Source organism: Mycena indigotica (genome assembly GCF_014461135.1).
Source record: "Mycena indigotica strain 171206Taipei chromosome Unknown Mind.scaff0003, whole genome shotgun sequence".
NCBI classification, from domain to species: Eukaryota; Fungi; Basidiomycota; class Agaricomycetes; order Agaricales; family Mycenaceae; genus Mycena; species Mycena indigotica.
Genome location: NW_023503002.1, coordinates 846,101 through 868,920, shown reverse-complemented (window position 1 = coordinate 868,920; position 22,820 = coordinate 846,101). Strand labels below are relative to the sequence as shown.

Genomic DNA, 22,820 nt, shown 5'->3' with positions numbered 1-22,820 from the left:
AGCGAACCCAAGGAACTGCTGAATGTCCTTCTTGTTTTCCGGAGTCGGCCAAGCGGAGACGCCTGCGACCTTGACGGGGTCCATTTCGACGTGGTTGTGGGAGATGATGACTCCGAGGTACTCGATTGACGATTTTTCAAAGTCGCACTTCTCCGCTCGAAGGTACAACTTGTGCTCCCGGAGTCGCCGTAAGACCTCCTGGACAATCTGCCGGTGTTTCTGGAGGTCGGAATGGGCGATCAAGATGTTGTCAAGGTAGATCATGACGTCTCCGGAGAGGATGAGGTCCTGGAAAATGTCATTCATCATCGTTTGGAACGTCGCGGGAGAGTTTGTCAGGCCGAAATACATCACCAAGGGCTTGAACAAGCCTCGGTTAGTCCGGAAAGCCGCTTTCCACTTGTCACCTTCCTTGATCCGGACGTTGTTGAAGCCCCAACGGACGTCGAGTTTGGTGAAGTAACGAGCGCCTTTGAGCCGGTTGATGAGGTCGTTGATCAGCGGAAGGGGGTACCGGTTTTTGACAGTCATCGCGTTGAGAGCACGGTAGTCCTGGACGAAGCGGAGTCCGCCGTCCTTCTTCTTGACAAAGAAGACCGGAGACGCCATCGGAGACTTGGAGGGGCGAATCCGGCCCGTCGAAAGCCCTTCCTCGATGATGTAAGGGCAACCCTGGAGACTCCGATGAAAGCCTAGCAGGGGAGGATCCAAAGAGTGAATAAGGCTACAGGAAATACACAGAGGGACCGACCTAGCAGGGGAGGATCCAAAGAGAAGAAACTCTAAGGGTCCGCCTGCTAGGGCGCCAACTATATACTGGTCGTCCGTAACTGCCGACGTAGAGTGCAGAAGGCCTGAGCGGCGTCGCAGGCTCTGTCCCAAGATGATCGTTGGGAGGGTCTTGACGGATCGGTGATTGTGCGGGCGAAGGAGGCCGTGGACGATGGTCGGGGTGGGTCGGAGCGTCCGAGGGGGCGCCGGTCGGATGCGCCTCGGATGCGTTCGGAGGGTCCGAAGGAGGCCGAAGCGGGGGTTCCCCTGACATCACCCCCCCCTTTGAATGCGGCGTCCCGACGCATAATAGGGAAGGGCAGCGAGTCGAAGGTTGCTGAGGCGATGTGCCGTGGTTTACCCGGGTATCTCCGATAGAAGTCCGCAATCTTGTCTGGCGCAAAGACACGGTCGAACCGAACCCACGAGTCGTGTGAAGCATCGTAGCCTTTCCACCTGACGAAATAGTTAAGACGCTTATACCTTATCCTGGCATCCAAGATTTCCTCGACTTCCCATTCGGGAACTCCGTCCTCTAGTTCGGGGGGCGGTTCGTCGTAGCTGGGTCGTCCATCGAAGGGGTCGTCCTGAGCGGGCTCGAGCTTAACAACGGGGAAGACGGGGTGGAGCTTGGAGTAATGCGGGGGGAGGTCGAGCTTGTAGGCACCTTTGCTAACCTCTGCGAGCACCTTGAACGGTCCAAGGCGCTTGTGGGAGAACTTCTCGGAGGGCCGAGTCGTTCTAATGTCAGAGGCGTCCAACCAAACCTTATCACCAACTTGAATATTCGGAGCGTCCGAACGTTTCCGATCGTAGTACCGTTTATACTCGTCTTTGGCTTTAACGAGCGGGCCTTTGCCTCGGAGACGCCGTTTGCTATCCGATCGCGAAACTCGTTCACCGACTCCAACTCTGAGCGGGCGCCTGGCTCGAAACCCATTCGGGGGAGCCGACCAGTGTCAGTCATAAAGGGTACCTGTTGAGTGGAGGAGTGAACGTGGTTGTTATAGGCGAACTCAGCGGCAGGGATAAGTTCGTCCCAGTCGTCTTGTTGGTAGTTGGTGAAGATCCGGATGTACTGCTCGAGCTCTTGGTTAACGCGCTCGGTTTGTCCGTCGGTTTGCGGGTGGTAAGCCGTGGAGGTAGCCGGTTTGACGCCAATTAAGCGCCAGAGTTCGCGCGTGAAGTCAGCGATGAACTGCGAGCCACGGTCCGAAATGTACTTCTCGGGGGTTCCGTGGTGCCTCCAGACGTTCCGATAGTACAAGCGGGCAGCTCCGACCGCGTCTATTGTCGTATGGCACTCAGTGAAGTGGGCGCGCTTTCCGAGGGCGTCGACCACTACCATAACCGCGTCATACCCATGGGCCTCGGGCAGCTCGACAATGAAGTCTACAGTGACAGTGTGCCAACGTTCGGGCGGGACTTCGGTCGGATGGAGCTCTCCATGCGGAAGCCTTCGGAGGGCCTTCGTGCGGCAGCATAAGTCGCAGGTCGCAACGTAGCGTCCGATATGGCGAGACATCTGCGGCCACCAGTAGTTGCGCGAAACCAACTCTAAGGTCTTGAACCGCCCGGCGTGTCCGGCGACTCGCGTATCGTGGCAGAGCTCGATGATGCGCCTCCTTAGGTCCTTGTCTTTAGGGACTACAACCTTGCCGCGGAAGTACAGGAGGTCGCCGGAGACGGCCCACTCGTCCGAACGTGATGAGCGGGGGCCCCGAACTTGACCTCGGACCTTCAAGAGTTGCCGGGCCGCAAGCGCGACGGGCTCCTCTAGGTCAGGCTCACCGGATAGCGCTTCCTTGATGTCGCGGACAAGTTCGGAGCCAGGCCCAGAGACGGTGACGGCCTCAAGCGCGCGAACATGGAACAGTTCGGGGTGTAGGAGGGTGACATCCGAGTTGTCTTCGGAGATGCCGTGATCAGGCCGGGCGGGAGAGAGCATCGGGACGGCCCATCTGGCGACCTGGGACGTGGTGCAGCGTAAAGTCAAACCTAGAAAGGTACAACGACCATCGGGCTTGCCGACGGTTAAGGTGCTGTGCCTTTCGGAAATACTCCAAATTCTTATGGTCAGTCCAGATCTCGACCGGATGCGCGGGCGCCCTCGAGGAAATGCCGATACTCCTCGAGTGCGCGGATGATCGCGAGCATCTCCTTGTCGTGAATCTCGTAGTTGCGCTGGACATCATTTAAGCTTTTGGAATAGAACGCTACAGGGTGCCACTTCCCGTCCGGGGCGGATTGTTGTGAAAGAACCGCCCCGTCGCATAATCTGAGCTGTCTGCTTCAAGTCGGAAAGGCCGGGAGTCGTCCGGGATCGCTAAGACGGGGCTCTGAGACGACCGCGTCTTTGATAGCTTGAAAGGCGGCGGCCGGCGTCTCCCCAGGCCCATTTCTGGTCTTTCTTGGTGAGCGCAGAAGAGGGGTTGCGCTAGGGCCGAGAAATCCCGAATGAACCTGCGGTAGAAATTAGCAAACCCCAGGAACTGCTGGACGTCCTTCTTGTTCTCGGGCGGAGGCCATGCGGAGACTCCGGCAACCTTAACGGGATCCATTTCGACGTGGTTGTGAGAGATGATAACCCCCAGGTACTCGATTGACGATTTCTCAAGTCGCACTTCTCCTTGCGAAGGTACAGCTTGTGCATTCGAGTCGCCGAAGGACTTCGGGACGATCTCGCGGTGCTTATGGAGGTCCGAATGCGCGATAAGGATATCGTCGAGGTAGATCATGACGTCTCCTGAGAGAATGAGATCCTGGAAAATGTCATTCATCATCGTTTGGAAAGTCGTGGGGGAGTTCGTCAGGCCAAAATACATCACCAAAGGTTCGAACAACCCTCGGTTGGTCCGAAAGGCCGCCTTCCACTCGTCTCCTTCTTTAATCCGGACGTTATTAAAGCCCCAGCGAACGTCGAGTTTGGTGAAGTAACGGGCGCCCTTAAGCCTGTTGATAAGGTCATTAATCAACGGGAGGGGGTACCGGTTCTTAATCGTCATTGCGTTGAGGGCGCGGTAGTCCTGGACAAACCGAAGTCCTCCGTCCTTTTTCTTAACGAAGAAGACGGGGGAAGCCATCGGAGATTTCGAAGGGCGGATACGGCCTGTGGCAAGTCCCTCCTCGATGAACTCGTCAAGTTCGCGCTGTTCAAGGGGGAGATCGGATACACCTTGCAATTAGCGGGCTTCGTGTCGGGAACGAGTTCGATAGCGTGGTCCCAAGCCCTCCGCTCTGGTAACGTGTCGAAGGACTCCTTGTCAAAGACGTCTTGGAACTCCTTGGCCCAGTCCGGAATCTCCGAAGGCGGGGGGGCGAGTTACGGGCGAAGGCCTCTGCAAGGCGTTGGGACACGGTGCTCCCAGCGCGAATCTCCTCGATTGGGCGAAAGGAGGTGTAGAAGATGCGGTCGCCGTCTTCAAGATGCTCGTCGTCGTCAAGGTCTGGTGAGCGCTCCGGAGGGTCCGAAGGAGCTCCGAGTTCGTCGTCGGCATCGTCTGGGCCAGCGATATCGACAGCGCAAACGGTGGGGAAGGCGCCCGCAAGCAAGCGATTTAAGGAGTCGGAGGCGGCGAACCTCAGCGCGCTCGGTCCGTTCCTCGTCGCGGCAGGTGGAGCAGCTTCGGGGCAGCGGCTCATTTTCACCTCCTTTGTTTCCCAGTTGATCTCGGGGTTATGCTTTTTGAGCCAGGAGTACCCGAGTATCAAGTCCTGCTTCCCAAGGTGGGTTACAGCCAGCTGAACGCGTTCGAGTGTCCGTTGTATCGTAGGGACCAGGTCCGCGATTTGGCGAATAGACCCAGCATCATTGGGGGTGCCGTCGACATTGTAGACCGGTATGGGTACTGAGAGATTTCGGACTGGCACGTTGTTTCGGTTGACGTATTCTGTGTCGATAAAGTCCGAGTGGCTCCGCAGTCGACCAGACCTGAGAGGGAGAGCTTGAGCGCGTTCGCGGTGGACTCAAGCTCAAGAGGAAGGTGGAGCGAGTTAACCCCAGGAGCGGCAGAGATGGTATAGCTGCCAGGTAGCTTTTTCTCCCAGGCAAGTCGGCGAATCCGAACGGGGGGCGTCGGAGGGGGCAGGGGGTGCGTCTTTCGTTTCAGGCTCGTTGTAAGGCAAGGGAGTTGATTCATCATACAAACAAGTGAAATGATTTATGGACGCGAACGAGGGCACACCAGTCACTCGTCGGGGGACAAAATCCTCTGCCGGAGCCTCCGAATGCGCCTCTGCTAAGGCCGCGGTGTCGGACAACCGCGCAAGTAGCTCTCCCAGCATCTCATCGCCAAGTTGCTGGATCACCTCGTCGAGGATGTCCATATGGCGAACATCGGCGGGGAGCGGACAGTCCCGAGCCAAGTGATTGGGGTCGCCGCATCTGAAGCAGGCTCGACGAGGGGCGCCCCGAGCCCTAGTACGATCCAACTCCATAGGGACGGGAGCCGGAGGTACCGGGACGGGGCGCGGGCCAGGGGTGGCACAGGCGGGGCCACCGGGCGGATGGGGAACGGAGTTGCCGAACGAGTGATGGGGAAGGCGCCGCGGGGAGCTCCCGGCGGTCCGCGGGGTAGCCGTTCCCTTAATGAGCTTCGCTCGCACCAGGGCTTCATATTGTCGGAAAGCCCGAGTGCGCCAACCCAGATAGTCACAGAGGTCTGGGGGGTCATTCGAAGAGGTGATGCCGTTGTTGATCAAGGGGTCAAGTCCGTGGCGGTACTTGGTTACCTTAACCAACGCGTCTTCGAAAGCCAGCGAGGTCCATCAAGTCCTCGAAGTCATCGGTATATCCGTAGACATCCCGCGTTCCCATGTGATAACCCGCGCTTTCCAATTTAGCGAGCGAGGTCCTGTTCGTTCTCCTCAACGAACCGAAGGCGAAACTCGGAGAGGAACTGGCTCCACCGAGGGAAGGGGAAGGGGTTTTTGCTCCCATGACGCTCTGCCCATTGCTGAGCAGGTCCCTTCGCCATATAGGACATGGCGTAGCGGACGGCCTTTTCTTCACTCGGCTCTCCGTTAACCACGAAGGCCTCCGGGGCAAGCCGAGCGTAGGTTTTGACCGCGTATAGGAAGGCGCGGCCGCGTTTGCGATCTCCGTTAAACGCAAACGGGGGGTTTGGTCGTAAGACCAGTTTTGAGGCGACAGTAATGTCACCAAATAACACATCCGCATCGGGGGCATTCGGAGATGCCGAAGGCGGTTCGGGAGCTGCCGGAGGTGGTGCGGCAGCGGAAGCCTGGGAAGCAAGGTGGGTGAGGATATTGGTGAGGTTGTCTAGTTTCGCCTCAAGTGCGTCCATGCGCGCGTCAGCGTCCGGAGCAGCTCTGGTAGACATAGCGGGCGTAAAGACGACAAGAGCAGAGGAGGAGGGGTCAAGTGGCAGGGGCGGTGACGAGGGGGGTACGGACTCGTACTCCGAGCCCGAGTCAGCACCAAACCTGGCAATCTTGACTGGTTAATCCCGTAGAGAGTTTCTTCTGCTGTAAGGGCAACCCTGGAGACTCCGACGAAAGCCTAGCAGGGGAGGATCCAAAGAGTGAATAAGGCTACAGGAAATACACGGAGGGACCGACCTAGCAGGGGAGGATCCAAAGAGAAGAAACTCTAAGGGTCCGCCTGCTAGGGCGCCAACTATATACTGGTCGTCCGTAACTGCCGACGTAGAGTGCAGAAGGCCTGAGCGGCGTCGCAGGCTCTGTCCCAAGATGATCGTTGGGAGGGTCTTGACGGATCGGTGATTGTGCGGGCGAAGGAGGCCGTGGACGATGGTCGGGGTGGGTCGGAGCGTCCGAGGGGGCGCCGGTCGGATGCGCCTCGGATGCGTTCGGAGGGTCCGAAGGAGGCCGAAAAGCGGGGGTTCCCCTGACAGATGAACGCGTCGAGCTCGCGTTGCTCAAGGGGCGAGATGGGGTACACCTTGCAGTTGGTGGGCTTAGCGTCGGGGATGAGTTCAATGGCGTGGTCCCAGGCTCTCCGCTCCGGTAGCGTGTCGAAGGACTCCTTATTGAAGACGTCCTGGAACTCCTTAGCCCAGTCCGGGATCTCGGAGGGCGGAGGGGCGGAGTTCCTGGCGAAGGCTTCGGCCAGGCGTTGCAAGACAGTACTGCCAGCGCGTATCTCCTCCGAGGGGCGGAACGAGGTGTAGAAGATGCGGTCACCATCTTCAAGCTGACCATCGTCATCGTCGTCGTCGGAGTCCGGCGTCAGATCAGGCAGGCCGGAGTCGTCACCGGAGACAGAATCGTCTCCGTCATCAGACCCAGAAAGGTCCATGGCGCAGACCGAGGGGAACGGGCCGGAGCGGAGACGCTTCTGAAGCGACCGGAGTCGCCGCAACTCGGTCCGTTCGACGCGCTCTTCCTCACGGCAGGTCGAGCAATTGCGGGGGCACCATGTCATCTTGACCTCCTTGGTTTCCCAATTGATCTCTGGGTTATGTTTCCGCAACCAGGAATACCCCAGGATGAGGTCTTGCTTGCCAAGATGGGTGACGGCCAGCTGAACTCGTTCGGCATGGCCCTTGTAGCGCAGGACCAAGTCCGCGATCTGTTTGATGGAGCCAGCGTCATTGGGGGTGCCATCGACATTGAAAACCGGAATCGGCTGATCGAGGGTGCGGACCGGAATGCCATTCCGAGCGACATAGTTCGTGTCAATGAAGTCGGAGGTGGCACCACAGTCGACAAGCCCAGAGAGTGAGAGCTTCAGCGCGCTGGTGGTGGACTCGAGCTCTAACGGGAGGTGGAGGGAGTTCGCCCCAGGGGCAGCGGCAATGGTGTACTGCTTGGGCAGTTTCTTTTCCCAGGCAGTGAGGCGGCGAAGGACGATGACCGGAGTCACGGGCGGAGTCGGAGACGGAGTCGAGGCGGGGGCAGGAGAGGGTGTGTCTTTCGTTTCGGGCTCATTGTAGGGCAAGGAACTGCATTCATCATACAAAGAGGCAAAACGATTTATAGACGCGAACGAGGGCACACCAGTCACTCGTCGCGGGGGACAAAATCCTCTCCGGCCATCGACTCCGCTGCCGTCTCCGGCAGGGCAGCTGTGTCCGTGTAGCGGGCGATCAACTCCGCTAACATCTCGTCACCGAGTTGTTGGATCACCTCGTCGAGGATGTCCATCGAGCGGAAATCGGCGGGGAGGGGGCAATCCCGGGCGAGATGGTTTGGGTCGCCGCACCTGAAGCAGGCGCAACGAGGGGCACCCCGAGCCCTGGTGCGATCCAACTCCATAGGGACGGGAGCTGGAGGCGCTGGAGCGGGGGCGCGGGCCGCGGGTGGCACGACCGGAGCCACCGGGCGGAAAGGGGCCGGAGCCGGGATGCGGTTGACCAGAAACGGAGTCCGAAGCAAACCGCCAGGCGTCTTGGGGGCGGCTGACTTGATCAGCTTGGCCCGGACCAGGGCCTCGTATTGACGGAAGGCCCGGGTGCGCCAGCTAAGGTAATCCCGGAGGTCCGGGGGGTCGTTCGAGGACGTGATTCCGTTATTGATCAAGGGGTCAAGTCCGTGGCGGAACTTGGTCACCTTGACCAGCGCGTCTTCGAATCCGGTGAGGTCCATCAGGTCCTCGAAGTCGTCAGTGTACTGGTAGACATCCTTTGTGCCCATGTGATAGGCGGAAGTCTCCAGCTTGGAGAGAGCGTGATCTTGCTCGTTCTCCTCGACGAACCGGAGTCGAAACTCGGAAACGAACGAGCCCCAGGACGGAAACGGAAACGGGGCTTTGCTTCCGTGGCGCTCCGCCCATTGCTGAGCGGGTCCTTCTGCCATAAACGACATGGCATAGCGGACAGCCTTTTCCTCGCTCGCCTCTCCGTTGACCACGAAGGCCTCGGGGGCAAGGCGGGCGTAGGTGCGGACCGTAGAGGAACGCGCGGCCGCATTTCCGGTCGCCGTTGAAGGTGAACGGGGGGTTTGGTCGCAAGACCAATTTTGAGGCGAGGTTGATGTCGCCAAAAAGGGCTTCGAGTCGCCCTGGACCGGAGTCGGAGTCGGAATCGACGTCTCCGGCGATGGTGTTTGGGGTCCGCCAGCATTATTAGCGGCGGCAGCGGCAGCGGAAGCCTGGTTGGTGAGTAAAGCAAGGGCCTCAGTTAGGCTATTGATTTTCGCCTCGAGTGAGTCCAGCCGGGCGTCTGCGGTAGGAGTGACTCCGGACGGCATGACGGGTGCGGGGACCACAGGAGTAGAGGAGGAGGGGACAAGTGGCAGGGGCGGTGACGAGGGCGGAACGGACTCGTACTCCGAGCCTGAGTCAGCGCCGAACCTGGCAATCTTGTCCGGTTGATCCCGTAGAGAGTTTCTTCTGCTGTAAGGGCAACCCCGGAGGCCTGAGATCAAGGTCCTAGCAGGGGAGGATCCAAAGCATGAACATTGGTAAGCGAATACAAATGAAGCTGACCTAGCAGGGGAGGATCCAAAGAGAAGAAACTCTAAGGGTCCGCCTGCTAGGTAGCTGACTATATACTGCTTGTCCGTAGCTGCCGCTGTTGGGCACAGAAGGCTTGGGCGGCGTCGCAGGCGAGGTCCCAGGGCGACCGTCGGGAGGGCGTTGACGGATCGGTGATTGTGCGGGCGAGATGGAGGGCCGGACCGGAGTCGGAACCAGAGTCGGACCGGAATCGGGCGCGTCTCCGGGCCGAAAGGGAGGTTCCCCTGACAGAAAGCCTCCCCATTGGAAAGTAGTAGGCATTCTGTATATACATCATGGTTTTGGTCAAAAAAAGTGGCCTGAAGCTGGACTTATTTGTGGCAGATACAGGCCCAAATAACTGGGGCCGATTGTTACATAAATCATGGGCCCTGATTTTGGTGTATGTAACACAAAATTACCAAATAAGGTAATTTCCAAGTCACATGCACGGAAATCTGCGGCCTTGATTTAAATCCAATTGGCTGACCACATTTGGCGCTGGTTTCCCACAAATAAGTCCTCCTTCGGGCCCCTGTTTTTGCGTAAATCCCCGATGTGATACCCACTTTGTATTCCATGCTAAAATACTACAAATGTGGTGCAAAGCCAACCTCAAACCTCCCAGAACCCCCCTATGTTGACATGGAGGCAGTTGACGGATGATATCTATTTCTTTCTTATTTTATATTTGATCATATCTAATCGGACCATATGAATACTTACTTCTCCTGTGTTGCACCCTCAGTCTCCTATCACATTGACTGAGGGTGCGCACTCTATTCATACCTTTCTACCTGTTGCTTATCTAGGCTTGTAGTTCATCTGTTTCTTTACAGGTACTGAATACATTGAGTATCCTACCACATTGACTGAGTGTCAGACTGCGGGTCGAGCCGTGCAAGGTCTTCTCCTGAGAACGCGCGCCCGGAACAGAACAGACAGATTGTTGGGCCCGCAAGTAGGGCGAGCGGGGTAGACCGAAACCGAAAGGGCCTGTTAACTTGGTCCCTTGTCGCTATCGGTAGTCGAAGGTTCGAATCGGGTCATGTCGGGTCCGATGAGTTGGTGGTTCCTCCTTGCACAGAGAGAAGTAGTTCTTTAGAGGATCTAAGCGATAGAGTACATGGTACGCTATCACGCATTATATACGTGGGCCCGCAAAGGGGTGATCGGACACCCTGGCCTCTCCTGCTCCTTCTTGCCCCCGTTCCTGGCCGCAGAGGGGATGATTGTACATCCCTTGCAGGCCAGGCGCTACTCCTAACCTCCTAGTACTCCTCCCCAGTCCCCTGGTGTCGAGTTGGGCTCGGCAACAGCTTGAGGCATCATTCTCGGTCACATGCTTCCCAGGTGTGCGTTCCTCCTACTTGTAAGGGCCGGAGTCGGAACCAGAATCGGACACATCTCCGAGGGGCCGAAAGGGGGGTTCCCCTGACATCACCCCCCCTTTGAATGCGGCATCCCAATGCATAGACCGGAACAGAATTGTGTCGAAGGTTGCAGAGGCAACGTGCTGTGGTTTGCCAGGGTACTTACGATAGAACTCTGCGATCTTCTCCGGGGCGAAGACACGGTCAAAGCAGACCCACTGGTTGTGTGACGCGTTGTAGCCTTTCCATCTGACAAAGTAACTCAGCTGTTTATACCTCACCTATGCATCCAAAATTTTCTCCACTTCCCACTCCGGGACTCCATCCTCAAGGTCCGGAGGCGGCTGGTCATAGCCGGGGCATCCATCGAAGGGGTCGTCCTGGGCGAGCTCGACCTTGACGACGGGGGAAGACTGGGTGGAGCTTCGAGAGTAGCGCGGAGGGAGGTCGAGCTTGTAGGCACCTTTGCTGATCTCCGCAACTATCTTGAACGGTCTGAGGCGGCGGTGGGAGAACTTTTCCGAGGGGCAGGTCGTCCTGATGTCAGAGGCATCCAGCTAAAGACAGTCGCCAACCTCAAACTCCGGAGACAGAGTGCGTTTCCGGTCGTAGTAGCGTTTGTACTCCTCTTTGGCCTTTGTGAGCGCAGCCTTGGCTTCAGCAACACCAGTGGCGATCCGCTCGCAGAACTCATTCACTGACTCCATGGCGGAGCGGACTCCGGGTTGAAAGCCCATGCGCGGGAGCCGGCCCGAGTCCATCATGAACGGGACTTGTTGCATAGAGGAGTGAACATGGTTGTTATAGGCGAACTCTGTGGCCAGAATCAGCTCGTCCCAGTCGTCCTGCTGATAGTTGGTGAAGATCCGCAGGTATTGCTCTAACTCCTGGTTGACGTGCTCTGTCTGCCTGTCCATCTGCGGGTGATACGCGGTGGACGTGGCGGGCTTGATGCTGATTAGACGCCAAAGTTTTCAGGTGAAGTCTGCAATGAACTGTGAGCCGCGGTCGGAGATGTACTTCTCCAGAGTCCCATAGTGTTGCCAGACATTTCATTTTACTCTTACTAATGCTTTCACAGGCACATGGACATAGACCCGGATGCGTTACCAACGCGTCAGAAGCTCATGGTGGACCCGAGGCCTGCCCAGATCACCAACTCTGTCACCGCCCGTGATGATCCGAATATCTCCTGACTTCTAACCATCATCCGGGTGACACACTTGGTCTCCTCCGCCCAATTTTCCTCTCTCCGACTTGTGGCTGGCTGGCCGCATTCATCGTGATCCATCTCCCACGGTCCTCAAGATTCTTGATGTTCCAACAGCTGCACTGCTGAGCGCGTGATGTGCTTGCGGTCAAGCCCATTCTGCCGTGCAATGGGCCTGGGCGCAAAAATGCCAGTGCGCCTGCCGCCAACAGCACTTTTTACGTGTGATCTATGGCTGCTGGAGCCTTCCCACCGGTCCAATTGCCAAATCCCACCCAGCGCGCGGAACACTGAGTAACAGTCAACTGAGCCCACAACTCCGTTGCGGCAGGCTCGGTCCTCACAGTGGCCGCCCCAGCACGTGAAGCATGTGGGCTGACAACTGGGCAAAACACTGTCCTGCCCCGGGTAAGTCAATCTCCAGCGCTAGTTGAATATACACTGACTGCTTAGTTGCAGTCAACCGCGCGCGCTGACGCCCGGGGAGGCGCCGTGGCGGCAGTGGCATCGAAGATGCAGGGCTGGCAGTGCTAGCCTTGGTCTGCGTGCCGGAGGCTCTGCGCGTCGTAGGCGAAACCCAATTTTAGCTGGAGAAGCAGGCGCGTGCTCTGCCTTAGCAATAAGCTGAATATAATTCTTGCTGAAATTCATACCACACACTGTGCCGGTGCTGGCACTGGCCTGAGTCTCCAATGTATGCGACTTGCGAGGGGAGCGGCCAAGCAGTTGGGTCTGCGCGCACCGGGCTGACAGACGGTGCAAGTGCAACCGAGACAGGTTCCTTGTCTCCCTCCAGCCGCGCGTTGCGGTACGCTCACACGTCGGGGCCGAGACTGGCGTCACTGATCCTTCCCGCACCACAACCCCGCCGGCCCTCAGGCCCTGTTTTTGTTTGTTCTGCCTGATAGTCACAGAGCACAGAGAACCAAATAGAAATAGAGGACCAATACATCCCTCGGCCTTGTGAGAATGCGAGGCAGAACGGGCCAACATCTAGCATTTTATAAAGGCAGCGGCGACCCCGGGCCGGCCGGTCTCCCGCGCGCTTTGCCAGGCAAAGCCGCGGGTAGCGACACCCTGTCTGCCGATTTTCAGTTTAACTGAACAGTGAACCCGCGCTCGAGTCCCGTGCAGAACTAGCTGCATCTCCGGTCCATTTGGGAACTTGAGCAGCTGAAGGACTATGATGGGCCATTTCAGGTTTAAGCCGGAGCACATCGGCCCTGTGTGGGATCCGGGAGGACACGGGGACATCTCCCAACTGGCTACCCTGCGCGCTCCCAGTAGGATGCTCTTGTACTGGGTGCAGACAGCTTGACTGCCTTACTGCCCTCTCAGTGTCCTACGGCCCTCTGTAGTTGTCTTCATTTGATAGTGGTGGTTAGAAAGCAAGAGCGGTAGCGTGGGAGCCTGACTCGGATGGCCAAGCCCGATCGCCGGGCTTGCATAAGTTGTCTATAGCATAGCTGGCTGGAAAGGCTTCCTGTGGGTCCTTGGACCAACTGGTAGGGTCGGGAAGTACCATATAATGCCAATAATAATTGGCCGCGGACTGTACTCAGTTGTAAATCAAAATTATCAAATGGCATTCTTTGAAGTAATTTAAGACAAAGAATTCAGACAAAGAAGCTCTGGCTGCCGTTGAAACTGCTGTTGGGTCTGCTACATGGGCTGCCAATCAAACTCCCATTTTGCGGCTGCCATTGCCATTGTGCCCGGTGTAATTGTATAGGTATCATTTCGCCATACGGCCCAGAGTCGAAAATCCAGGTCCAGATGACTGGTATCGCGTGTATTGGTGTCAATGACCTGTGTAAATCTTCCATATTCGCGACCATCTAGTTTTGCTTGTGAAGAATCCCTCGATCTTGAGTAGGATAAGTTGATAGCTCGGCTTTCCAGCTTTCAATTGACACCCATAACTCGTATCTCGTGCGTATGGCCTCAGCGGTGGTTGTCCCAACTCTCCTGGCGCATTTCCAATGTTCAGATGACCAGTTCCTCGACAGTGTTTTAGAGTCGCCGTTGATCGCAGGTCCAGGCCCCAATCTATTGAGTTGGTTTCTCCCGTTTAACCGTCCCTTGGCACTCTCGATCCTCCAGCAAGATCCGAAACCACGTTCCAATGATGTCAATCGTCGATACCAACAGAGATAGGGGTGTCCCTTATCTAGGAGAAGTTGATCTCGAGTCTCCAGTGCGCGCCAAACCAAATATGCCTTTTAGTTTACATTCCCTTTGGGTATTTTGCATAGGATTGGATAGATCCTAGCGAGAAACGGGCTCTGCGAACTTTTCCTAGTCAAGATTTTGGAATCACTGAGTGCGATTTGATAGATTTTGACTGGTTCTTTGACAGATATCTCCCTAGTTGACCATTCGGGACTCATGTCAACTCTAAGACATGCGCTGAGCAACGAAATCGACGAAAATAGTTGTTTCCTGGTCTGTCCCAGACTGCGGCTTATCACCGCTTCGACTGTGTCTTCGCCCCAGAGAAAATCGTGGAGTTCTATCGTAAGTACCCTGGCAAACCACGGCACATCGCCTCCACGACCTTCGACACGATACCCTTCCGGTCTATGCGTGGGACGCCGCATTTAAAGGGGGGGGCGGTGATGTCAGGGGAAGCTCCCTTTCGGCCCCTCGGAGACGCGCGTCCGGTTCCGGTCTGACTCTGGTTCCGACTCTGGTCCGGCCCTCCATCTCGCCCGCACAATCACCGATCCGTCAACACCCTCCCGGCAGCTGCCCTGGGACCTTGCCTGCGACGCCACCCAGGCCTTCTGTGCCCGACAGCGGCAGCTACGGACAAGCAGTATATAGTCAGCTACCTAGCGGGTGGACCCTTAGAGTTCATTCTCTTTGGATCCTCCCCTGCTAGCTAGGACCTTGATCTCGGGCCTCCGGGCGTTGCCCTTACAGTCATGCGCGGATAAACTTGATTCTCGCTCTCATCTATCTCTGCGACGTCTCGCTCTCATCTATTTCGTCAACGTCTTCAGTCTGGACCATCAACAACCTCAAGACGGGTCCTCTATAAGCGAGCCCGTCCTGCCGTACGTATACGGCTAAGCCAGCGACTCCGAGCCACCTTATGGGTACCACATTCCCGCAACCCCGGAGAACGGGTCGCATCACAGGAGGCATCGCCAACCCATCAGGCCCTGGCGATCTACGGAAGTGGGTAGACAATATGTGCATATGGGTAGGTATATATTACCATACAGTGGTCATCATAGCCTTTTGTATAACACTATTTTCATCAAACCATTCGATAAGCCCCAAAACGAAACCCTAGCACGGCGCTCATCGCTCCGCAACACCGCCAGCAGCAAACTGCCCATTACCAAGGACGGTTTCAGGCCATACATCGCACAATGCAAACCACTATTACCACTCTCTCTCTATTATATATACCACGAAAACTTTTCCCCCCTAGCGCCCCCACGCACTCGTGCCCAGCGTGCCCACCAGCCCCCTCACAAAGCCCCTTGCGTTCCCGGAACTTTCGGCGTACTTCGCCAGGAACAAACTGTCCGCGCCCGCCTCGGGCTCGACGCGCACCGCGTTCGACGCGGGCGCGCGGAGGAGCCCCCCGACGGCGGCGGGGTCCGCGAAGGCGCCGCGCAGGCCGGTGGAGACGATGTTGGCGAGCTGCGGGTCGCCGAGGTCGAGGGAGGGGTCGGAGGAGGAGGAGGGGTCGGCGTCGGCGTCGGCCGGGTCGGAGAGGCCGGCGACCTCGGCGACGAACTCGGCGGCGAAGGCGTCGAGCGCGGGGTCCGCCGGGGCCGGGGCCGCCATGCTTTCTTCTTCTTCTCCCTCCTCGTCCTCGCTGACCTCCTCATCACTCCCCTCCTCCTCCTCATCCACGAGCCCCATCTCCACCGCCACCTGCCCCCGCCGCTCCTCGTCCAGCGACCGCACGCCCGCCTCCCAGCCCGCCGCCTCGCGCGCCCGCGCCTGCACCTCCACTACCCCCTCCAGGGTGCGCACGCCCTTCATCGCCGCGCCCGCGAGCGCCGCCTGCCCCTCGCGGATGCGCGCGACGAGCGTCGCCGCCTCCGCGCGCGCGAGCTGCGCCGCCGGCCCGGCCCCTTCGCCGCCCGCCGCAGCAGCCTCCGCCGCGGCGAGGTGGTACCCCTCCACCGCGTCCGCGACGTCCCCCGCCTCGCCCGCCGCGACCGGATCGTACTCCTCCGCATCCAGCTCCCCGTCCTCTCCCTCCATCCCCGGAGCCTCGGCGGCGTCGGCGTCGGCCCCGGCCCGGTACCCCGCCAGCGCGACCAAGTCCGTCCGGCGCGTCGCGCGGCGCTGCCCGCCCGTGCGCAGCACGCCCGCGTCGAGCCAGAGCTCGAAGAGCCCCGCGGCCTCGCGCGGGGAGAGCGCGTCGGGCACGCGCACGGCGCGGAGCGCGGGGACGAGCGGGGCGCGGGGCTTCCCGCGGGTTGGCGTGGGCGTGGGAGCCGGGCCGGATTCCGGTTCGGCCTCGGCCTCCGCGTCGGCGTCCGGAGCAGTGGCGGGGACAGAGGCGCCGTCCTTGGGCACGACGAGCGCGCGCCAGAGCTCGGCGGGGCGCGGCGCGGGCGCGGGGTCGTGGTGCGTCGGGACGAGCGTGTCCTCGTACACCGGCGGGTCGTACACGTTCCACCCCGTCCAGGGGAGCTCCGCGGCGTCCTCGGGTTCGGCGGCGTCCAGCAGGTTTTGCAGGGGGATGCCGTCTTCTTCTTCGTGGTCGAGGGCGTCTTCTTCGGGGATGTATGCCTCTAAATGTCTTATTAGTATGACGTAATCGAGCGAGGAATGATGTACCCAGCGGGACCTGGTGCTCGAGATACCCCGCGAGCTGCCGGCTCTTCCTAATCCGCGCCGCGCGCGGGGACGGCGCGTAGTGGGCCGGCAATCTCAACGCGTCCGCGAGCTGGTCCGACACGGGGAAATTGTTGTCCGACCTTGACAGCGCGCCGAGCACCATGCCGCGTGCCAACTTCCTCTTCCCGCTCGCGTACTCGAGCAGGAGGCGCGGGAGCCCGAGGTGGTGCGGGCGGATCATCCTGAATTGGGGGTCGCGGTAGGCCGAGCCGCCCGCGAGCGTCTGGAAGTCGTCGATCGCGAGGAGCACGGGGAAGAGCGTCTGGCCCCCCAGCGCGGCCATGACGGCGTCGAGCGCGGCGGGGGCGAGGGCCTCGTCCGCGGCCGCCGCGTCGATGAGCGTCTGCAGGGGCGTCCCGATGGGGAAGGCCGCGCCGCCGTCGACGAGCGTGACCTCCTGCGTGGTGGACAGGTGCTCGAGGTGGTGCGCGTTCGCGCGGCCGATGCGGGACAGCGTCGCACGTGCGGCGCGCGGCTGGAGGTAGGTTCTGGTGGCGAGGGAATACGAATACGGCGTGGACGAGTCGACGAACGTGCGCGTTCTGGGGATGTAGATGACGACCCAGTCGCCCGCGGCGTGCGCGTACTGCACCGCCTGCAGCAGCAGGAACGACTTGCCGCACCCGGGGCGCCCGTTCAGCACCAGTCTTGCCGGGTACGCCTTCGCCTCCTCCAGCGCCCTGACTATGGAAAGCGTCGCGCCCGTCGTGACCGCCACCGGCGCGCCCAGAATCCGGAACTATTCCCGTCAGGGAAGAAAAAAAAATAGGGCGGGGGACGCACCTCCAGCAGCATATGCTTCGGCAGCCCATACACCCTTAGCGGCGCCGTCGGCCCGTCATGGAAGCGCGTCGCGACGCCGGGCGCGAGCATCCGCGGGTGCAGCGGCGGCACGTCCAGCTCGACCCTGCCTGGCTCCTCCGTGGTCTCGAACAGCGGGTGCTTCAGCGCGCCCGCGCCCATCGCCTTGTACATCTGCCCCCATCAGCCCCCACTGGTAAGAGAAGAAAAGGCCACGCACCCCCAGACTCCGCTCGCGCGGCGCGACGATCGGGCGCCCGCTCGCGTCCCTTTCCACCGCCGCCTTCTTCTCCTTCGGCGCTATCCGCTGCTTGTTGCTCCGGTGCCGCACCCCCAGCCCCGGCACCGCGCGCCCCACCGCCCCCAGTCGTCCGCCGCCGCGTCCCAGCAAGAACATCGCTGTGAATGAAAATTTTCGGTGGGAAGAGGTGTGACCGTAACGTTGATCGTCACATTGTCACTCGGTGCTGATCGGGATTCCCACCGGAGTTTCAGCCAAAAAATGGTCCCCTAAGCAGGATTTATATATAAGAACTAATGGTCCAAAACAATGGCTTTGTTTGCTGATTTGATGGATGCACAATAAAAGTTACAAAAAATCAAGTTCTATATCATGATATCAAATATTGCATGCATTGTGACTACCCCATTCTTGACCATGTTTTGTAAACAATAAGTACACATTATTTAAGCCCAGATATTTGTCAAAAAAATGGTGTCACATTATTATTATTACCCCAATTTGTCATATATAAGGGTGATTTGTCATATATAATGGCGATTTGTCACTCATTTCTGATATATTAGGTACACTTCGGTGCTGGCCCAGATTTTTGATAGATATAGTCTCATACCTTGTGACATATTTGGTGCATTTAAGTCTACTTTTCTGGAGTTTTATTTGTTATTGTTCCAAGTTGCAAAAATTTACATTTTTTTTGTCCACTATTTATCATAAATAAATCCTACTTCCGGGCCTACTTTTTGGCAGAAACCCTGGTGTGCCTGTAGTTCCCACATATCCTCGCTAATATGAAGTGACGGTATACCTGACCATTAATTCATATTAGAAGGATCAGGTATACTGTCACTTCATGTTAGAAGGAAAGTATCAAAAATCTCTCTGCTGCAATAAATGCTGCAAGAAAACTGCAATAATTCTTAGACATATGACAGAGTAACTTTGAAGTCAGCAGCTGCTATATAAGTTCCAGTAAATCCTAGGCATTTACCCAAGGATGTAAGTCCAGTTGGAAATTTATACAAAGTCCTAATTGTCAGTAAAAATTTTGGCACCTGTGTAGCCCAATACCGACCAGTTCTGTACACTCTGTTACAGGGTGTGACACAAGGTCACAAGTGTGACATAGTTCCCAAAAAAGGAAAATTTCGCAGTTCAACAGCAGGATGACCAGAGAATTGAGAATGTCACAGATCATCACAACATCAAAGTTGTGTATTTTAACTATACAAGCAACTTTCATTAAGTGACTATAGTCGCAGCTCAATAGCTATGTATGGTCCATATCTGCAAGCATATAATGTCAGAATTACAAAATAAGGTAATTTTGACATCCCATGCTATGTGTGATCAGGGCCTTTGATTTATCAAAAATCTAGGCCAGTGATTTGGGCCCCAATCTCTGCTATAAAAGTCCAGCTTCAAGTGGCCATCAGCCGCCAGTTTTAGGGTGAAACCCAAATATAAATTTTCATTCACCTTTGTGTTGGAAGGGAAAGTTTTGTATTCGTAGTGTGTCCAGGTCAACCCCTGGATATATGCTGAGGAACAAAGTCAACAAAAAGAGTCATTTTCTAGTCTGTGCAAGACTGTGACTTATAAAGAGCTTCAATTCTGAGAGGAAAAAGTCAGATTTTATATGACAATGGATAGAAAGTGAATAATATATATACAATTACACAAGAAATTCTAGGCATAAGGCAAACAAGAGGTATGGAAACTTGACAGAAGGATGACAAGACTATGTACTATCAGACATTGTTTAGTAAAACTCATTAATAATAGTAAGAAGCAGTATAAGAACAAGAGCAGCAATATACTTTGATATAGAGGGGATGGGTGGGGAGTAACACTTAGCCCAGTTAGAACCAAGGAAGTTGAAATCAACATCAATATTTGCTTGGCCTTTACGGCAGATGACCACAGTACAAGGGTGAAACTGCAGAGTTTGGTGCATAGTAGGAGAGCACCAGATGATATGGAAAGTAGCAGGGAAGGGGCCAATAAGCCAACCATCTTTGTCAATAGAATACTTGTGCATGTTTGAAATTGTATTCCAGAACCTGATAGTTGTATTATCAGAGCCAGAAACCACCTTTTCATTATCTGGAGAGAATGCTACAGAGTTTACCCCATCAGAGTGACTCTCAAAGCTCTGCTCTTCTGCTCCTGTTGCTACATTCCAGATCTTGACAGTTGTGTCATAAGAGCCAGAAACCAGTTTTGTGCCATCTGGAGAGAATGCTACAGATAGCACACTGTCAGAGTGACCCTTAAAGCTCTGCTCTTCTGCTCCTGTTGCTATATTCCAAATCTTCACAGTTTTGTCATAAGAGCTTGAAACCACTTTTGTGCCATCTGGGGAGAATGCTACGGAGAATACACGATTAGAGTGACCCTTAAAGCTCTGCTCTTCTGCTCCTGTTACTGTATTCCAGATCTTGACAGTTCCATCATCAGAGCCTGAAACCACCTTTTTATCATCTGGAGAGAATGCTACAGAGTTTACATAATCAGAGTGACCCTTAAAGCTCTGCTCTTCTGCTCCTGTTACTCCATTCCAGATCTTGACAGTTCCGTCATCAGAGCCTGAAACCACCTTTTTATCATCTGGAGAGAATGCTACAGAGTTTACACAATCAGAGTGACCCATAAGGCTCTGCTCTTCTGCTCCTGTTACTGCATTCCAGATCTTGACAGCTCTGTCAGCAGAGCCAGAAACCACTTTTGTGCCATCTGGAGAGAATGCTACAGAGTTTACCCAATCAGAGTGACCCTCAAAGCTTTGCTCTTCTGCTCCTGTTGCTGCATTCCAGATCTTGACAGTTCTATCACGAGAGCCAGAAACCACTTTTGTGCCATCTGGAGAGAATGCTACAGAGTTTACATCATCAGAGTGGCCCTCAAAGCTTTGCTCTTCCGCTCCTGTTACAGCATTCCAGATCTTGACAGTTGTGTCACCAGAGCCAGAAACCACTTTTGTGCCGTCTGGAGAGAATGCTACAGAGTTTACCCCATCAGAGTGACCCTCAAAGCTCTGCTCTTCTGCTCCTGTTACTGCATTCCAGATCTTGACTGTATAGTCACTAGAGCCAGAAACCACCTTGCTGCCATCTGGAGAGAATGCCACTGTCCAAACTATACTATCATGTCCTTGAATATTTACTAGAACTCTATCCTTTAGAACCCCCTTACAGTCTACTCTAATTAGATGGGAGAAACACTTTCTCCAGCCATCTTGTCCTTTCCCACTTCCAAGTATCATTGCGAGTCCAGTGATATATAAGTGTGGTGTTGAGAACTTTCCTGGTCCACTAATATAGTAGGTCCACAGAGATTGGGCACTATACAGATCATCCTTGAGCATTTTGTGTTCTTGAAACTAAAGCTTTTCTCAGTATCCCTCTTTTCTTCTTCTTTTGATTTACCTTGTGAACCCAACTCAGTGCCTGGTCCAATGCTATACGACAGTCTTCTTTTAGCAAGTTCATGGTCTCCATCCAAAATAAAACTTTAACTTCTATAAACCTCTGCAAACACTTAATAACTTCCTGAACTTGTGGATTATCATGTCTGATCGAGTTCAAATGTGCTCCCCAGTGCTTGCAGGAATATCTAAGTTGTACTCCAATTTGTTCCTTGATTTTTGACTGTAAGTTGACATCCTCGTCATCAGTTTGGTAGGATGATGATAAGTCACAGATATTGAACTTCAGCTCTTCATCCAAAACCTTCAATGCTGTATATGTGCAGTCAAGGAAATAGTCATTGGCTTCCTCTCTGTATTGTGATCTTGCCCAATCCACAACAAAATCATCAAATGACTTGTGATATGAATAGATGCACTGATCAGCTGCTGAGATATATAATACTGCATGAAAAGCCATCACACTGTTCTCTATAGCTTTTATGTCTGGCTCATCTGAAGTACTCTCCATTATAAGTGGAGCAAGAGTTTTGATAGTATGGGGTTGACGGGCTGACACAACAGCATACAGTACATGCCGTCGAGGAACAAGTTCTGGTGTGTCTGTTGGCAGTCCTTCTAGAAGGATGTATTTGTATAGGGTGGCAGTTTGAAGCCCATCTCCCTTATCTGGATTAGCTCGTCTTCCTTGATTGCGTAATCTTGTTACTCTGTTATGCTGTTCTTGCCATGTTAGAGCATATTGCAAAGGCTTTAGGTATCTGACAATTGTGGCTGCATAGATGAAAAGTCCTTGAGCCTGCTGGACAACATAGTTCCTATCCTCCTTAGGTAATTCAGGTAATTCTATATCAATATACTTCTGGATGTCCTTTGCTGCTTGCTCCTTGGGAATCCACTCAAGATGGTAAACATTTTCCCTGAGTTTCTTTGCAAGACTAGCAATTCCAGGATGAGGGCGGCTGGTAAGCAATAACTTCAAACCCTTAAAGTTATAATTGATTTGTTCCATCAATTTCTCAAGAATCTGGTGTCCCTGGCCCCCTTCAATTTCATCCAAAGCATCAATCACAATGAGATGTGGTATAGAGTGATATTGCATGGATTTTCTCCAGGGCTCAACTAGTAACTCCCTGACATGTGTACTTGAAGATGGAACTATGGTATCCAGACTGATATCTGACAGACTTTGAGCATAGGGTCCATACTCTTGGAGAAGCTGTCGAGCAATCGTAGGCACAATATTTGCTAATGTTCTTGACATAGCCTCAGTTCTAGAGCAGAAGAATGATGCAGCTAGTCGCCTCTGTTCTTTCATTTCTTTGCAAATTGTAGTGGCAACAGTTGACTTTCCAGAACCTGCCATACCACTAAGCCAGAAGATTTGAGAGCCATTTGGGTCCTCAATCCAGGTTTCAAGTATTGTCAGTAGGTCTTGGCGAGTTCCTGTAGTACATGAATTTCGTGAACCACTCAATCCCTGATCTGCATTGAATAGTGCTTTTGATGCAAAAGGAAGTTTTTCAGCCTAATATGTGGTATTATAAAATATGACATATTGTGATGAATTGTTCATACCATTGCAAATTTCATTGTCTTTGTCACATCTTTAGCAATGGATTGAGTGATTATATCCTGTCACATAATATATCAGTAAAACTATATCAAACTCAACAATATCCTATAGCACCCTATGGTCATCCAGT

The 22,820-nt window shown here is 55.1% G+C and overlaps 1 protein-coding gene across 1 annotated transcript; it reads right to left on the bottom strand.

Moving 5' to 3' along the window:
• Positions 1 to 15,211: 15,211 nt before the first annotated feature.
• On the bottom strand, positions 15,212 to 17,879 carry MIND_00303100 (uncharacterized protein; the record flags this gene model as incomplete). Its single annotated transcript, XM_037359893.1, has 4 exons — positions 17,667 to 17,879; positions 17,429 to 17,620; positions 16,586 to 17,384; positions 15,212 to 16,539 (listed from the first exon to the last, which is right to left on the bottom strand). The coding sequence occupies exons 1-4, from the start codon at positions 17,841 to 17,843 to the stop codon at positions 15,212 to 15,214; spliced, it is 2,496 nt and encodes an 831-aa protein (XP_037222778.1). The 5' UTR covers positions 17,844 to 17,879.
• Positions 17,880 to 22,820: the final 4,941 nt, after the last annotated feature.